This window comes from Akanthomyces muscarius, chromosome 4, assembly GCF_028009165.1.
Source record: "Akanthomyces muscarius strain Ve6 chromosome 4, whole genome shotgun sequence".
NCBI lineage: Eukaryota > Fungi > Ascomycota > Sordariomycetes > Hypocreales > Cordycipitaceae > Akanthomyces > Akanthomyces muscarius.
The window spans coordinates 1,998,445-2,013,259 of record NC_079244.1 but is presented as its reverse complement, the minus strand read 5'-3'; the positions used below and the strand labels follow the sequence as shown (position 1 = coordinate 2,013,259).

General features: G+C 54.3%; 4 protein-coding genes across 4 annotated transcripts; 1 reads left to right on the top strand and 3 right to left on the bottom strand.

Annotated features, from left to right (window-relative positions):
* Positions 1-327: 327 nt before the first annotated feature.
* On the bottom strand, positions 328-2,231 carry LMH87_011344 (uncharacterized protein; the record flags this gene model as incomplete). Its single annotated transcript, XM_056200471.1, has 3 exons — positions 328-1,873; positions 1,954-2,097; positions 2,167-2,231. The coding sequence occupies 3 exons, from the start codon at positions 2,229-2,231 to the stop codon at positions 328-330; spliced, it is 1,755 nt and encodes a 584-aa protein (XP_056052316.1).
* A 4,035-nt stretch (positions 2,232-6,266) lies between these two features.
* On the bottom strand, positions 6,267-8,546 carry LMH87_011343 (uncharacterized protein; the record flags this gene model as incomplete). Its single annotated transcript, XM_056200470.1, has 9 exons — positions 6,267-6,340; positions 6,396-6,471; positions 6,527-6,661; positions 6,719-7,004; positions 7,062-7,435; positions 7,483-7,650; positions 7,701-8,254; positions 8,316-8,464; positions 8,542-8,546. 9 exons carry the CDS (start codon positions 8,544-8,546, stop codon positions 6,267-6,269), a joined length of 1,821 nt encoding a protein of 606 aa, XP_056052315.1.
* A 1,519-nt stretch (positions 8,547-10,065) lies between these two features.
* On the top strand, positions 10,066-12,041 carry LMH87_011342 (uncharacterized protein; the record flags this gene model as incomplete). Its single annotated transcript, XM_056200469.1, has 3 exons — positions 10,066-10,075; positions 10,165-11,651; positions 11,715-12,041. 3 exons carry the CDS (start codon positions 10,066-10,068, stop codon positions 12,039-12,041), a joined length of 1,824 nt encoding a protein of 607 aa, XP_056052314.1.
* A 632-nt stretch (positions 12,042-12,673) lies between these two features.
* LMH87_011341 (uncharacterized protein) lies at positions 12,674-14,170 on the bottom strand (the record flags this gene model as incomplete). Its single annotated transcript, XM_056200468.1, has 1 exon — positions 12,674-14,170. One exon carries the CDS (start codon positions 14,168-14,170, stop codon positions 12,674-12,676), a length of 1,497 nt encoding a protein of 498 aa, XP_056052313.1.
* Positions 14,171-14,815: the final 645 nt, after the last annotated feature.

Below are 14,815 nucleotides of genomic sequence, written 5' to 3'. Positions count from 1 at the left end.
TCCCAGTCCGCCAGAAGATTTTACAGTCATGACCGGAACAGTTCATTCTTGAGGGGGGGAGGGGGAAAGAAAGGAATTGCGTTCGATTTGTGGTATTATAAAGGTATAATGGTTCTAGCTCCCAATTTGCTAGCGTTCATGTCAAACTGCGCCGCGCCCTCGTTATGCAAATGCGAAAGAAAAGAAATAAAGCTGAATGTTCGTATGTGACATGTACCCAGGATAAAAATCCCATCATCTACCAAAAAGAAACGCCCAATATGCCATAGTTGTGAGATATAGTTATGTGTGTGTGAGTAAAAAGTGTACGTCCCAACGAGTCTGCTCCTAGGCAGAGAGCTGCACTCCGCCGGTTGCACTCGATGCGCTTCTCGACATTTCCGGGCGCTGCACGCTGTACTCTTCGGTGGCGCGCTCGGTGATGGGCGACAGAATCTCCTGCCCGTTCTCCGTTGCAGGTGGGGTGCGAGGAGCGCTGAGTGCGGTCTGGTAGTCGGGCAGCGGCCCTCCGGGTGTCTGCACGCGCGAGCGGGCTGGCGTGCGCACCGCCGTCGCGTAGCTGGGTACGCGGTTGAGCTCGGCAAACTCAGTAGGGTCGAGGTGAACATGCTCGGTGGACGCCCGGTCGGATCCCTCCTCTTCGCTGTTGCTACGCGTAAGGCTGTTCGACGGTGGTTCCGATCGTGCTGCCGAGCCGGTACCAGTGCCAACGCCGTGGTTGGGCGATACACGCCCCGAGAGCGAGTTGAGCGAGTAGTATGATGTGCTGCGTTGCGACGGATCCAGAGAGACATCCGCTAGTCGTGAAGATAGAGCGGCCGGTGCAATAGGAGACATGTGGCTCATGCCGTGCAAATTTTCGGCAGAGCCGCTACGCGATTGCGCATAGAACGGGCTGCTAACGCCAGACTGGATGCCTGGAGTCTGGAAACCGCTAGTATCCATGTCCTCGTAGAGCTGGTCGAGGATATGTGCACCATAGCCGGGAGGAGCCGCACCAGCTGCTTGTTGGCTGAGACCACCCTCGGTAGGCGCTTGGCTGACCATGTTGCCCTGATCATCAAATGGCATATTGGGAGAAATGAATATAGAGACGGGTAGCGTAGCGCGAAGCTCCGAGATATGACCGTCGGGGTTCTTCAGGGCCACCGTCACCTTGATCTTGTGGCGCACCTTGATGCCGTGGTGGTTGATATCCTGGATGCACTGACGCAGCTTCTTGGGTAGGCTCAGCTGCTTGGTGAGAGCCCAGCCCTCCTGTCCAGTCTCCTCGATCATGTCGTGCCAGTGTTCCTCGCGGTTCACATCAAATTTCCAAGTCGCAACGTCGCGCTCGGTTCTATGCTCGCGAATATTGACGCCGGTGGAGCCCTGAATGACGCACTCGCGGGTTTCAATCATCTTGGCCGTCACTTCGCCCAGCTCGAGGCCCTTGAGCAGGGGTGTGAATCGCATTTCCATGTCGACGACGCCGCCAAAGACGACGGCCTTTTGGGGAACCACAATCGAGTATTCCAGTTTGTTGGGCCAGATGTTTTCCACGCTCATCGCATGCAGGAATTCGAGGGTGTCAGCTTCGAGCGTACGAATGATGCGAAGGGGCTTGTAGGCGTGTAGGTCGTAGGCAAGCTTGCCACGGCTGACGGTCGCTTTGAGGCGATATGTGATGGAGGCCTCGGGGATACCCTCGACGCTTTCTGACGTGTCGCCGGGGAGTGTAAAGTCGAAGGGGTATTCGTAGTTGCCGGCGGGCAGGGTCATGCTCTTTCCGTGAGTGCCGACAAAGGGTGTCCATCGGTGGTCGAGAATGACGGTCGTTTTGTCAACCTTTTGGCCAGCGACAGCGGGAGTGCTGGATCTGGGGTCGGCCCAACTGTAATTTTGGCGGTTAGTTTGCCAACGGTGCAGCGGCGGCGCCAGTGGCGTGGATCGGGCGGCGGCACGAGTACTTACGAGACACGATGCGTTCCTGTTAAACGCAGGTGGATATCTTCCATGCGCAGGGGCTGTGATAGGCAGAGGACGACGACGCCCTTGAGGAGCTGGCCAGCAGATTCATGGTCGTTGCCGCGGAAGACGATGAAGTCCTGGTCGAGGCTGCCAAAGCGTTAGTGGTGTTTCAACGTTTGGCGCAGCAGTGGCCAGTAGCCAAGCGCAGAAACGTACCGGATATCAAATAGGCTGTAGCTGTTGCGTCCGGTGACGGAGGAGAAGGGGTTAAAGGTCGGCATTTTGGCCGAGGGACTTGTGCGTCGCGGGGTCAATGCCGCTGCACTTTTGTAAGTGCAAGATTATGTGCCGATGATGTAGGAGGTGTGTAGCTGCAGGTCGGAAGAGCGCGACGGTCGTGATGCGAGCTATGCGAAACGGCAGGATGTTGAAATTAATGGCCTCGCAAAAAGAGAGGCAATCGGCGCGAGAAAAGGCTGAATGAGCAGCAAAGAGGCGCTATCCGTTGTCGAGAGTCACGTCTTGTCGGGGCCGTTTGCGCCTTGGTGGGGGTGTTTTTCGTGAGGCGTTGCGCCGGTCCGGTTGGTGGCGGTCGCTGAAGCCGAATGACGAGTAGGCTATTGGACTAGATCGAGGAAGCCGCTATCGCGCTGACTGTGTTGAATCTGGTTGCTGGTGGTTTAGATGTCTGGGCCACGTTGGTATTTCGAGATGCCAGGAGAGTTTAAAGGTTTAGAAATGGGATGAAGGAGCAAACAAGCAAGAGAGAAAAGGGTTTGAAGGGAAAGGTTTCAGAGTGAGAAAGGGCCACAGGCGAAAGCGATGCACAGGTCGCCAAGTGCCTCGTAAATTTGGGTAATGAGCTACATAGATACCCATTCAGTACAAAGTACCTCACAGCGAGAGAAAGAAAAGATAGCTGGATAGCTAGAGGAAAAAGACTGGAGACCGGAACTGGGTCGGCGATGGGATGCAACTCGCAAGAGACCGTGGATGGGACAACAGGTGGACTGGGCCCTGCGAGGGTGGATTGATGGGAGTGGATGCGTTTGATGGGTGGATTGGAGAGGGCGGATGGACAGCTGCGATGCGAGGCTGGATAATGATATGAAGCGAGGCGAAGCAAAGAAAAGAAAGAAATATGCATGGGTTGGTGAAGCGTTGCAACGGTTGTAAATACCTACTGAGTAGGTACCTAAGCACCATTGAAGGGGTGGGGGGGGCAATCGACGTGACAAAAAGTTTACAGGGCATTTTTACAGGGCGCTTCTGCCCGAGACACCGCCTGTAGGTCATCGCCAGACCACCTGTTCATGCACGCGGCGCTGCACCTACGCGGGACTCCCTCTTTTGTACATGCCGGCCGAAGGCCATGCACGTTGCTGCTCCCAATGGGCATTTACGACTCATTACAAAAACAAATCCCTGTCAGACAAGTTGACCAGTTGCAGTGCGAGACATCACAGCGGTGTACTTGTGCCACGTTTTCACCACTTCCATCATTGCACGCACGCAGCCAGACCATCCATCTCCTGTCTAGCAGAAAAACCTTGTTCACTTACACAGGCACAGGCACCCGTAGGTCAGGCAGGCAACAGCATACCAGACCAGACGGGAGGCACCATGTCACCCAAGACGGTGTCCTCCGGCTCCAGCAACTGCTCGCATGTGCTTTAAAAATTTTGAATTTGGACCCGGGCGGCGTTGCGTTGCACTGCGCTGCGAGAGCCGTTCCGCTACAGGCAGTGCTAGCTGGGTAGCGTGTGCAAGTAGCGTTGCAGCCGAATGAATAAAAGAGGGAACCGAGCGTGCGTGCATGCCGGCGACTCGCTCGGGTGAATTTACCAGCATTTTTCAGCCTAGGTATTACCAGTAGTTAGCTTTTTGAGTTGCGCCCGGTTGCCGCATCCGTCAGAGGACAAACGCCACGGTCTACCAATACTACAGTGTACATGCGTAGAGAGCACGCAGGATTCGTCGTCATCATGATTAAAAATAGAAAACTCACACATGGTAAAAGTATTTATCCAATCGTGTAATTCGAGCAAGCTTGAATCAACCCTACCTGCGTGTCGTCGTCGAAAGGAGAATGCCGCGCTGTCTAATCTGTAACGTACTCCGTAAGTACCTACTGGTAACTACACTTGCAGCTGTACCTGATGTACGGATACCTTGCCACCCGCTAAAACTCGCCTCGGCGATCGGAAACCTTCAGGGCTCTTCCGTCCAGCTTGTGCTTGTGCTTGTTCCGAGCCACCAGTATCAGTACGAGGTACCTCACTTTCTCACTTCTGTCTTGTCGCTGCACTGCCACCACCTAGGTACCTGAGCTGCTTGGCTGCTTCAGTCCAGCTTCTCTTGCGTGCTTTTACAGTCGGCATCGCCTCTGCCATGCCGTGTTGTCCAGCTCAACTACCGTCACCCAAGCCTGTGCGTCCGCGAGCCAAGCTACCACCTCTCTCTCACAGTGACGTTGCTTTTCGGCTCTAGGGCCTAGGCATGTCGAGCATGTAAATACAGTATGCGCTCGCATACACGATTGGCATCAAATGCCGCTTTTGCAGGGGCCACCAGCACTCAGAGTCAGTCCATCTCAGATACCCAATGTAGGGACCACGCGCAATTAGTCTTCCAGTCAGCTCATCTCATCGTCAGCGATGCCACACAAAACAAAAAAAACAAAAAAAAAAACCTACAGATGACGGCCCGACCAGACAATACTACCCATACCCATACAACAAAGATAGATGAAATAAAACCGATAAATAAAGCCCTCTTTACTATGGAGCCCATCGTATCTGCTGCGGCGCCATTTACCCTGCCCTGCATCATCCTGATATCAGCGGGTCGTTGCCCGCTGTGGAACCTCTGACTCCTTGCCTTTTTGCACTGGCTTTTTTTTATTCTATCTTTATTGTAGCGCCACATGGATATAGCAGGCTGCGATCGGACGGCAGGGTGCATGGCGATGGTCCATCTATGCCGCTCTCGATAGTAGAGACAAGGAGAAGGGCAGAAGGCACTTGTGGCGAAGCAGTCATGAGCAATCAACAATCATAGAAGGCGTCCTGTGAAGCGTGTGTACAAATTTCGGATAATTGCTGCCCAAGCTCATGGAACAATTTATCGAAGCCTTGATTCAGTTTCCAAAGTTGGTCCAAGCGTCTCATCTCATCCATCCATCCATCCATCCACCTTGCTGCCAGGGTTCAAGAAAGCCACCAGGCAACCAGCAACGCCCGATAGATAGCTCACGCAGCCTCTGAGACGTCTGCGGCGCGGCACATGGCCCGCTCGATCGAGCTGTCGGTCTGGTCTACTACCTATCTACCCTTGCCCTGCTCATACAGGTCACATCATCATCCCTTGTCTGCTGTTATCTGTAAACTATCACTGCCGAGTCCACCGTCAGCCCATTATCGCACTCTAAAAACCAACAAAAAAAGCCAGCACTGCATGGAATGGCAATAAACATCGGCATTCTGCAAAAAGCTTCATTCAATTTAAACGCGCATTTTCAACGGGCCCTGTTTAGGACCCTGCCACGCTCGCCGATAACGAGCTAGCACGTCTCCATCACGACATGCCCCCATCGCGGAAAATCACGTCCGTCATCGCGGCCTGCACGTCAGGCTCCTGAAAAGAAGATTATTTCCGACATGGCGGTGTCCCTTTTTAGGCTTTTATTGTATCCACATCACCCGTCCAGATAAATGCGACCGTGAAAGAAAAAAGAAAAAACAGGGTTGTTGGCTTATCTTGCCGCGCTCACAAATTTTTATACCATGACTCAACGCTGGCCACAACTCGGCCTTTCGGTCCGCCACACCGAGAAAATTCCCGTCGAGAGATTTTTGTTAGCCTCCCGTCTTGACAGATAACTACTTGAGAAAGATTACAACGCTTGTCCTTCTAGAAAGAGTTTATCATCGGCTGGACCACGCTATTCTCCGGCACGGCCGGCACATCATACCCACTGCCAGCCACATCACACTAATATACCGGTCGAATGCGACCCAATTCAAGTTACACAATGCAACATGCCCCGTAGAGCATAAAGAGAGTCATTATTACATGTAAAGAGTCAGTAATACTGTACGCTCATGTATATACAACTTGGTATGCGGAAAGGATAAAATCATCAAACTAGACCACATGTAGAGAAACATCGATTGCATAACCAATTTCCCACCGTCGCTTTGCGATTCGCGGCTGGGTGGGAGATGCCCACACCACCAAATCCAAGATGCCTCACCAGATATGAACAAGCAAACACCTACGCCAAGCCCCGCCATGTACACGTCGTCCATCCTCCACTACGAGGCCGCGTCTGACGGCTTGGGCTCTACTGCGGCTCCCATGCCTGGTCTGTTCCACGTCCTAATGTGGCCTGTGTGAATAGTTAGCAGCCGTCGCAAGAAACAGGGCCCGGCGCAAAAACTGACCATTCTTGCAGCTGGTGATGATGGCATCCTCGGTAAACTCGAGCCAGCTGAGCGGATGTTTGTCAATGACCTTGGTCTGTTCCCGCACGTTAGTAGTACGTCTAGACAGAGCAGCTCCTCTCCAGACTTACCATGACGGGGGGGAGCATGGGAATGCGTGCTCTCGGTTCGACAGCATGCGCAATTCCGGAGCCCCCGTCGCTGTCGTAGCTGTTGATTCGCTCTGGCAGGCCAGCATTTGACGAGATCGAGCTCCTGTGTCGCCGCTGTTGGGTATTGTTAGCATCTTCCAGTAGATGAGAGAAAAGGCCGTGTAGTCATACAGGCTGGGGACGGTGTAACATCACTGCCGAGAAATCCCATAAGCATAGGCGCCCGTCTTCGCCGACACTACCGAAGCGGTAGCTGCGGTCGTCACAGCGCCATGGATCAAACGCCAGTGCAGCGACCCACGATTCGTGCCCTTGGCATCGCGCAACCAATGCGGTATCTGCCATGGACCATATCGAAATGAGGTCGTCCTGTCCACCGGTCAAGACGTATTTGCCATCTGGCGTCCACGCCACGCAGGAGAAACCGCCATAGTAAGAAAAGAACAGATCGAGCATCCTGATGCATTCATGTTAGCATTCTTAGGGGACCGTTTATCGAGTTGATGCCACTAACTCTTCCTTGAGGTAGTCGATTATTCTCAGAGTTCCATCCTCAGACACAACAGCCAAGTGTCTATGATCGGGCGAAAAAGAAAAGGCGTGTATGCGCTGGTTCGATAGCTTCCAGGCTGCTACTGGGTTCATCTTCTGGTTCTTGGAGTGCACCGATTTGCGAATCAGCATACTGATGCCAGGCGTGCTGCCATTGGTTGCGTCACCAGCATCGGAACCTCCGTTGGACAGAGTCTCGTCCTCGGGTGTAAACGCCGCATCCTCTTTCTCTTTGTCATATACAATCAACGAGCCATCCATGTGTGCTGCGAGAAAGAGGTTCTCGGATCCGGGAAGCCACTTCACGTGTGCCACGGGCGTATTGTTGATGACGCCCTGCGATAGGTCAGCGCCGTAGCACTTGGGACGAAGAGCCGACTCACGTTCTTATTCAACCGGGTGTAGCGCTGTGCGATGGGTTCTAGCCAGATTATCTCTCCAGTGGAAAAGCCCATGACAACATCGAGGTGGGAAGCGCCTTTGGTAGCTAGGTTCACATCGTGGCACAAGCAGTGAGCTTTTGTGAAGAGAATTTTTACAAGGTAATCTTGCTGTCTGGCTGTTAGATGACCCACGCTAGCGCCCTTGACGCAAAACTTACCTTGTTGGATGAGGACATGTCGAGCCATTGGAACGCCCGATTGATGTTGGCAAAGGCAAAGATGCCGTCGCTCGGACGGTCCGTCAGCCGGCGACTTAGGCTGTCATGGACAATGACTCTAGAAATGAATGACGAGTTGCTCTTTGTGACATTGTTCTTCGGCTTCTTTCTCTTGTTCACGTCTTTGGTGACGGCGATCGTCAGGGCCGCATTGCCTTGGCCAAATACTGGTGCAGCAGAACCCAAAGCGACTCGCGGGCCTTGTGCGTCGCTGTTGGACGTAGCTCGGCCGTCTTCACTGCTCATACCGCCCTCCGTAGAGTATCGAAGATCGTTGGCTCCATCCAGTGTTGCCAGTCCGCCAAACGACGAAGCCGCGGCTCCTCCATAGACGAATGGCGGCGGTTTGGGGTGGAGGTTGACGAGAGACAATTTTGTTCCTGAGCTGGCAGGCTTTGGATTGGTCGCTAGCGGATTCGGGTTCACGATGGGGGCTTCGGAAGGGTGTGGAGGAGGTGTAGCCAAAGCGAGGTCTTCTCTGAGGACGTAGGTGCCTGTACTCGATGTCAATCGACGTAATCCACCAGCCGCCGGGACACGGATTGGAGTGCTCACCCTCTCCGACGAGAAACTGCCATTCTGGGCCTGTCGGCTTCTCGATTGTGTTGTTTGTTTCGACAAGTGGCACAATGCCACCTAGACCTGCGGCTCCATAGCCGCCGACGCCTGGGTATCGCGGCGGAGGCGGTAGAACGCTGAAACCGCTTTGCGACGAGACTGTCAGCATGGCTGCCAGCGCGGGAGTCATTTTCCAGGCGCACCGTCGGTCAGCTCTACTTACAGCATGGTGAATATCTACCCAGATGGCGGATATTCTGTTGGCTCCTTGGAGAATATGCTGCGAGGTGAGGGAAAGTCGCGCTGCCTTGGCCAAGGCGGTGGTGACGTTATCGTGGCCGATGTTAGCGTTGGCGCGTCGCAGTCGTAAGGCGGCGTAGCGCTGTTCGTTAGGAAGCGAGGATTGGGTATCAATAGTCAATAATGCACTCGAAGGCGACGAGGATGGCAACGGAGCATTTGTTGGCTGTTGGGACGCCGGGGCTGGCGACGCTCTCTATCCATCTGCAGCCGGGGGAGTTTGCGTGTGGGGTAGCCAGTCAAGCCACAGAGCCTGGAGGAGCAGCTGCCGACTCGTGGGTTGCGACTTGGCGGGCTGACGCAGGCGTGGCTGGGACTAGACCAGCGCCAGTCCGTCGAGGGTATTCGCAAAAGGACCTTTTGTCCTCCAGTGTCGCCGGAAGGAGAGATAATTGTAGGTTTGATCCTGCGATGCTGCGTCGTAGTCGATTCGCCGATCGCCCGCTGCAACATGGGGTAGGTTGCATGTCGCTGCGGCTTTGGATTTGCTGGAATTGTCACCACTTGCTACATAGGGTGGACCCTTTCGAGGCCGTAGTTCGGGGTTAACGACGATGAAATTCACCTAAGAGGAAGAACACTATGTTAGGCTAGATGGATTGTGTTTGTCGTGATAAGTCGTTGGGAGATGGGAGAATCAAGTTGATCGTGGAGTGCCTGGTGTAGGGTATCGCTGTGGGCAGCGAACAACTGGTTATTTATTATTTATTTATTTGCAAGGCTGCATGGCTATTGCGGTCTCTGGGCTCGATCCTGGCAGTCATCTAATGCATTTTCATTATTCATGGAAGACGATACAATTTTCAGCTATCAGCGGCCATAGGGCAGACCACGCCCGTGAATAGTTATCATTTCTAAGGTTGCAGAAGATGGTCGCTGTCTCAACTACGCAAGGACCCAAGCATTATTCAGCCCAGTCGACCTACCAGCCGATCAATTGCTGACCCTCTGGTACCTGGGTATTATTCAAAGGGACAAGGCGTCAACAACGGCAGCACAATGTACCACTACTGCCACTGCTGGAATTAATTAATTAGCTGGCCTTTATTGGTACGTCGTCATGGGCAAAAAGAGCCCCACCAAACTACGCCATCTCAGCAATCCAGCAGCTCGAACCGCTAGAGACTGCTATAGGTAACGAACATGATGGGCCGCCGACAGGGCAGTTAGCTGCCACACGGATGCTGCTGTAGACGTCAACCTCCACCAATAAATGCCCCCCTGCCGGCCCGCAATTTGACCCAGCGCCGTCCCGGCCCAGCTCCTCTTCCTCGGGTCGCGTCTCTTTCTCCTCCACGGCCATCTCGGAAGGCTTCAAGCTCTATCGCCACATAGATTTGTTGCTCTCTACGTTATATGAAGTGTCACGGGCATGACGTAAACTAACTTGCTTCTCATTCGTTGCTTCTCATTCGTCTGCCATAGTTCGTCTTTTGCATCGGTCACCATGACCACAGGTACGCTCTCGCCCAAGCAGCCCGAAGCTCCCAACACGCCCCGACTACCAAGCTTCCCCAACATGTCACTGAACTGACACCAAACTTAGCAGTCCGCATATGCGTTTGCGGTGACGAAGGCACTGGCAAGTCGAGCCTCATCGCCTCGCTGGTCAAGGACCAGTTCATCAACAATAAGATCCAATCTGTTCTTCCGCAAATTACCATCCCGCCCAGCATTGGCACGCCAGAAAATGTCACAACCACAGTCGTCGACACGTCGGCGCGTCCGCAAGATCGCACAACATTACGAAAGGAGATTCGAAAATGCAACGTCATCCTCCTGATATACTCGGACCACTACAGCTACGAGCGCGTAGCTCTGTTCTGGATGCCGTACTTCCGCTCGCTGGGCGTCAATGTCCCCGTTGTGCTCTGTGCCAACAAGTCTGACCTCGCAGGCCAAGCCAACACGCCGCAGGTTGTCGAGGAAGAGCTTCTACCAGTCATGGCAGAATTCCGTGAAATCGACTCGTGCATCCGAACGAGCGCCCGCGAGCACCGCAATGTCAACGAAGTCTTTTTTCTGTGCCAAAAAGCCGTCACACACCCAATCGCACCTCTGTTCGATTACAAGGAAGGAAAACTCAAGCCGGCTTGTGTAGCTGCGCTCAACCGTATCTTTTTCCTGTGCGATAAGGATCAGGATGGGTACCTCAACACAGAGGAGATGCGAGAGTTCCAGCTCAAGTGCTTCGACAAGCCGCTAACCGACGATGATCTCGAAAATATCAAGCTCTCTATCGCAAAGTCTTTGCCAGAAGTAAACCTAGAGCCTGGTATCGACTTGCAAGGATTCCTCCAGCTCAACAAGCTGTATGCCGAAAAGGGCCGCCACGAGACGATCTGGATCATTCTGCGCGAGTACCACTACACCGATAGCCTGAGCCTCGAAGACAAATTTCTCCACCCCAAATTTGACGTTCCTGAATTCTCTTCGGCTGAGCTCAGTCCCGCTGGATACCGCTTCTTTGTCGACCTGTTTCTGCTCTTCGATAAGGATAACGATGGAGGCTTGAACGATGAAGAGCTCGAGGCACTCTTTGCTCCCACGCCGGGCCTACCCGCATCCTGGGTTGAATCGTCATTCCCGTCGACTACCGTGCGAAACGAAGCTGGTCACATCACTCTACAAGGATGGCTTGCGCAATGGAGCATGACCACCTTCTTGGAACCACACACCACTATCTCGTACCTCGCATATCTCGGCTTCGAACCTCAAAACCCAAAGGATCCTATTACGGCAGCGCTCAAAATCACGAAATCACGCAAGAGAAGACGTCGACCCGGCCGCGTTGAGAGAAATGTCGTGCTCTGCTACTTGATCGGAGCTCCCGGCGCTGGCAAGTCTTCACTGCTTGACGCGTTCCTGAATCGGCCATTCGATGGCCTGTACCGTCCAACGATCAAGCCACGACGCACAGTAAACAGCGTGGAGCTGCCCGGAGGCAAGCAAGTCTATATGATTTTTGAGGAGCTCGGCGAACTGGAGCCAGCGATCCTGGAGAACCCGGCTAAGCTGGATGCCTGCGACCTGGTCTGCTACGCCTACGATTCCTCGGATCCGGATTCATTCTCACACATTGTTGACATGCGAAAGAAGTATTCTCACCTCGACGAGCTCCCCTCGGTGTACACGGCCCTCAAGGCCGACAAAGACAAGACGACGCAACGCAGCGAGCTGCAGCCCGACCAGTACACCGCCGCCATCAACATGAGCACCCCGCTACACGTCAGCGTCACATGGAACAGCATCGCCGAGCTCTTTGTCGCCGTCGCCGAGGCGGCCACCAACCCCAGCACCGGCTTCCCCAAGAGCGAAGAGGAGGCTCCCGACCGCAGCGGCCTGTACATTGCTCTTGGAGCCACTGCCTGCGCCGTCGTTGCCGCAGCCATGATCTGGCGCCGATCCACCAACTCTGCCTAGAACGCTATCGTTTTGTTCGGGCTGTTTCCTGCACATATACGCCAAACCTCAACTCTTTGAACACGCGCGCTCGTCCTCTTTCTCTTCGACATACGAGGCCTGGTCACTTGTTAGCCAACCTTATACCGCTTTTTTTACCCTGCATGGCAGACGTATCACTCACTTTTAATCATTACGTTTGCAAATGATTTGTACTCGAGTACCTAATTCACACAGGAGGAGTAAAGAGGTGTTTTTCTGTTATTATTTGGGTTCTTCTTTATTTGCATCCTTTTACCTTGTCCTGGCAAGGGCATTACTTTTGCTTCAATTTCTTTCTTTCTTTTTTTTTTTTTCTTGGATTTACCGATAAGCCTCTATTTCTACTCTTTATATTCACATGCTGGGATAGCGAGGCGCTCTCGTGGCACTGTGCCGTAAAGCAAAAAAAACCACACAAACGAACACAAACCCCAGATAGTGATATTATGATACCCAACTCTTTAAAAAAAATCAGACATACGCTCGTTTAAACTCAAGCTGATATTCACTCGCTACGTGATTGTGCCAGAAGATGATGTAATGAAGTAATATATTCGCCATGTAGAAATCACGATCCTGTCCTCTTTCCCCTAACGCAAGTACACTATAAGTTACACCTTGTAAAAGCAGAAGCCAATGTAAAAGCTCGCCGCCTCCATCTCGTCGTCGCTGACCAGCAGGGGCCCGCCGTTGGGCTCGCGGACGCGCATGCGCTCGCTCAGGGGGCCCAGCTCCGCGTCGTCCTTTTCCGCCTCCCAGATCTCGGGAAAGGTGCGGTGGTACTGCAGCTCGAGGTTGTAGTCCTCGGCCAGGGCGCGAAAGGCCTCCCAGGGCACGACGTACTCGGGCACCTCCTCGACGGCCTCGTCGAGGAAGAAGTTGTACTTCCAGCCAAAGGCCGGGCGGAAGACGCCGTCCTCGGGGGTCGCGCCGGGGAAGCGCACGCGGTATATGGAGTTGCCCCATTCGGCCGACGGCTCGGCCTCGCCCTCTTCCAGCTCGCCGTCCTCCGCCTCTGGCGCCTCGCCGTCCTCGGCCGTGTCGGCCCCCTTGTCGGCCTCGGCCTTGCCCTCGCCCCCGCCACCGTCCTCCTGCTTCTTCTTGGCCTCCCGGCGCTCGGCGGCCTTGGTGTTGAACTTGCGGACGTGCTCGCCCAGGACGTCCGAGTTGGGGATGCAGCCGATGAAGCGACCGCCCTTTTTCAGAGCGCCGGCGACGTTGCGCAGCATGTTGCGCGCATTCTTCTCCGACTCGAACGCGTAGTGCATGGAGAACATCATGCTGACCACGTCGAAGCCGCGGCGATTCATGGGCGAGGGGTCGAAGCCGACCTGCTGGATGATTTCGAGGTCCTCGATGCTTTCGCCGTAGCAGTCCTTGACGTGGAAGCGCGCGTCAAACATGCGCGCGGGCGGGCCACGATGGTGCCCTCCACGACCACCGCCACGGCCGCCGCCCCTGGGGTTACCCATGTTTCTGTAGCGGCCGCGAGCTTGCTCAATGCTGATGTCGGCGGGATCGAGGCCGACGTAGAGCTGCACAGACTGCGGGGCCTGCTGCCACTTGTTAAGATCGCCGCCCTTGCCGCAGCCAATGTCCAGGATGAGCAGCTCCTTGCCACTGGTGCGGCCCATCTCGCGCGACCCTGGCGCGTGGTCTTCGTCGGGCGAGTAGCGCTGGATCAGACAGCTCTTGATCCAGTTGTTGAAGACGCGGAGACCCTTGATTTTGCTGTCAGTCGTGCGCCACTGGCGGCCGCGCTCGGGGACGCTGTTATAATGTTGGCGGACAACATCGTGATTGCCGCGCCCGCGATGATGTTGCTCGGCCGCAGCGGCCGCAGCAGCGTCCGCAGCTTCCCTATCGCGCTGAATTTGTCTTTGGCGGATGACTTCGCGCTCCGCCTCGGAGATGCGAGCGCGAGCGCCGGGGCGCTTTTGTTTTCGCGGCTGCTCGGATGGTGACAAGGCTCGTCGCTTTGGCGCATGCAGACTGTTGGCATTGTATGGTTGCGGGAGATCATCGGTGGTCTCTTCGGCCCGGCGCTTTCTGGGAGGGCTGCGGCTTCGCGATCTGCCCCGGCCACGGTCGTCATCGTCTCGCGCCATGGCGGCTGAGATATTTTTTGCAGTGTGTATTGAGTTAATAGGTTATTGTCCGATTCGCCGATGATTTTCTTGTTCGTTTCGTAGTAATTGGGCTGTGGTTCGGAAGTGGAGAGCTGTGACTTGATTGAGTTGTGCAACTTGTGTTGTGAGGAATTGCTTTTTATTAGCAGTGCTGGTAGAAATGTTACGGTTCGGTGCAAGCCGAGCGCCGCTCCGATGGCATGAGCAGCAGCCACGCAAACAGTGGACAAACATGGGGAATCACAGTTCAAGTGACTCCACGGGCAATAAATCTCCAGGTGGAGTGTAGGAATGGAAGATAAAATTAAAATGATGATAATAATGTAGCTGATAGAGTGGTTTCACGGTATATAATGGTTTAATGAATGGCACGCAGTTGTTGCGTCTTCCAAGGACAAGACCAACCGACTGGTCAGGCAGCCCAAGGATGACGCGAGCACATTTGCGGGAGATGTGTACATGTGAGATTCATATAGACTTATGGCTTTGGAAGAAGAGGCCTTGCACCTGGTCGCGAGGCCCTTGATCGAGCTCGCATGCCGAGCCGTAGGCTGCACGATATGTCTAGAGTCAGATTGCTGACGGCTTTCCCAGGCAGTGAAAGACGCAGTCCGCGTCACGCTG